The sequence below is a fragment of the Lucilia cuprina genome, chromosome 2 (genome assembly GCF_022045245.1).
Source record: "Lucilia cuprina isolate Lc7/37 chromosome 2, ASM2204524v1, whole genome shotgun sequence".
NCBI classification, from domain to species: Eukaryota; Metazoa; Arthropoda; class Insecta; order Diptera; family Calliphoridae; genus Lucilia; species Lucilia cuprina.
Genome location: NC_060950.1, coordinates 62,086,839 through 62,089,186, shown reverse-complemented (window position 1 = coordinate 62,089,186; position 2,348 = coordinate 62,086,839). Strand labels below are relative to the sequence as shown.

General features: G+C 30.2%; 1 protein-coding gene across 1 annotated transcript in view; it reads right to left on the bottom strand.

The window, feature by feature from the left end:
* Positions 1-366: 366 nt before the first annotated feature.
* Positions 367-2,348, bottom strand: part of LOC111687047 (disintegrin and metalloproteinase domain-containing protein 10-like) — a 2,580-nt gene continuing 598 nt past the window's right edge. The window contains exons 2-3 of the mRNA XM_046955709.1: positions 902-1,098; positions 367-819 (exon numbers count right to left, since the gene is read on the bottom strand). Of these exons, the coding sequence (XP_046811665.1) occupies positions 382-819; positions 902-1,098 (635 nt within the window). The 3' untranslated portion in view covers positions 367-381. The remainder of the gene's footprint in view (positions 820-901; positions 1,099-2,348) is intronic.

Below are 2,348 nucleotides of genomic sequence, written 5' to 3'. Positions count from 1 at the left end.
GTTCTGTTCTAGTTCTGTTCTAGTTCTGTTCTAGTTCTGTTCTAGTTCTGTTCTAGTTCTGTTCTAGTTCTGTTCTAGTTCTGTTCTAGTTCTTTTCTAGTTCAGTTCAAGATCAGATGTAGTTTTGTTCTATCGGTTTAGATTTTGTGTAAAATCAGAACTGGTTTAACAAGATTGAATGAAAAGAGGTTCTTTTAAATCGCAAGAAAATTGTACCGCTTAATTGGAAATCATGTATAAACCGAACAAATTTTAAACCACTTTCTTTGAATTACTTTTTGTCGATCAATTTCAAAGTAAACATATCGTCCCTGGGAATTTCCTTAAATTAAAATCGCTAAATATCACGTTAAAAAAATAATTTTATTCTAAAACTAATTCTCACTTACCTTCTCTCACATCCTTATAGACATCATCGACATGTGATTCCTTATAGATCACCGAATGAAAACCAACATTTTTAACTATATCATCATGATGATCTTCTATACTTTTACTTTTAGCTAAAGGTGATTTTGTTGTTGTTGATGTTGTCGTCGTTGTTGTTGTAGACGATGATGTTGTTGTTGTTGTAGTTAAAGATGTATTAATATTTTTATTATCAGTACTGTGCAATTCCAATGATTGCATTTGTGTAAAATTTGTTGGAAAATAACGTTTGGCATGTTCAACATAATAGGCATCACGTTCGGTTATTATTTTACCCTCAAATACTCCATCCAATATGGAACCGAATACATAACTATTACGATCCCCTATCACATCGCCCTCATAAATATGATCGGTTGATACATCGAGAGGGCCGTTGCTATCAATTATCTAAAAGAAAAAGAGTACAAAGGGTTACCCATAATGATCATTATATATTCATTATGATCTAGATATTATTATTTCCACTTACCTCTAACTTATTACTAAATGTATATAAATCACGTTTTAATCTAATATGGAAGTCTCTTCCATGTGCTTGAAATTTTAAATGTACATAATGATCTTTGGTCACTGATCGTCGGGCTCTATGGTGACTAGCGCGTATATGTTGATGATCATAATCTAATGTTTCATAATGGGATATGTATTCGTTTAAACGGTTGTGACCTGCAAATAAAGAAGAATAATAAATAATTAAAATTTTAAATTAAATCATTAAAGTTAAACTTAATAAAGATTTTAAACATTAAAGGAAGATAACAACTAATTTCCCATAAGTTAAACATAATTATCCTTATGCTGTTTATGATCTCTATCACTGGGAATATAAATTGTAAAAAAAGGTAAAATTTATGTTCAAAAACAAAAGGACTTAACATAAAGAACACATTCATATTTAAAGCAACAAGTTTTACTTTTTTCAACAGCCTCAACACCAGAGGGGAAAATACACAATCAAATTTATGTCTTTTAATATGTTGTTATTTATAATATTGTTATCCTGTTCGAAGAAAAAACAAACATACAAGACAAACCTTAATCCTTGCTCTCAATTACAGAGGCCAGAGTAAATGCAGAAAACAGAAACAGCAAATAAAAAAAATATCATAAAATAAATTAATATATGACAATTAAAATGACAAATGTTTTAAGTAAAAGGCAAAAATTATGACTGCAAATAAATCAATAATGTATGTATGTATCCAGACAGGCAGATATACCAAAGTAGTCTTTTACTTTATAGGATGGCAGTAGACAAATTATGAAATTTCAAATTAAAGGCAAAACGATTTAAAGGCAATAGGATTATGGAATAATATTGAATTGAAAATCGGTTAAACTAAAAATCAATAAAAATAAAGGCAATGGTTTTATAAGATCGTGTGTAGATTGCTAAGTTCCATTAAATATTAAGATGCTTACTTCTAGCTCTGCTCTTTTCTAGTTCTTTAATTGTATTCTACTTTTGTTCCAGTTCTGCTCTAGTTCTGCTGTAGTTCAGCTCTAGTTCAGTTCTAGTTCAGTTCTAGTTCAGTTCTAGTTCAGTTCTAGTTCAGTTTTAGTTCTGTTCTAGTTCTGTTCTAGTTCTGTTCTAGTACTGTTCTAGTTCTGTTCTAGTTCTGTTCTAGTTTTGTTCTAGTTCTGTTTAGTTCTGCTCTAGATCTGTTTCTATTCTACTTTTAATCTATCTCTGTTTTAGTTCTGTGTAGTTCTGCTCTAGTTCTGTTGTAGTTCTGTTTTAGTTCTGTTGTAGTTCTGTTCTAGTTATGCTCTAGTTTTGTTGTACTTCTGTTGTAATTTTGTTCTAGTTCTACTTTAGTTCTGTAGTAGTTCTTTGTTAGTTCTGTTCTAGATCTGTTCTAGTTCTGTTCTAGTTCTGTTTTAGTTCTGTTCTAGTTCTGTTCTAGTTCTGTTCT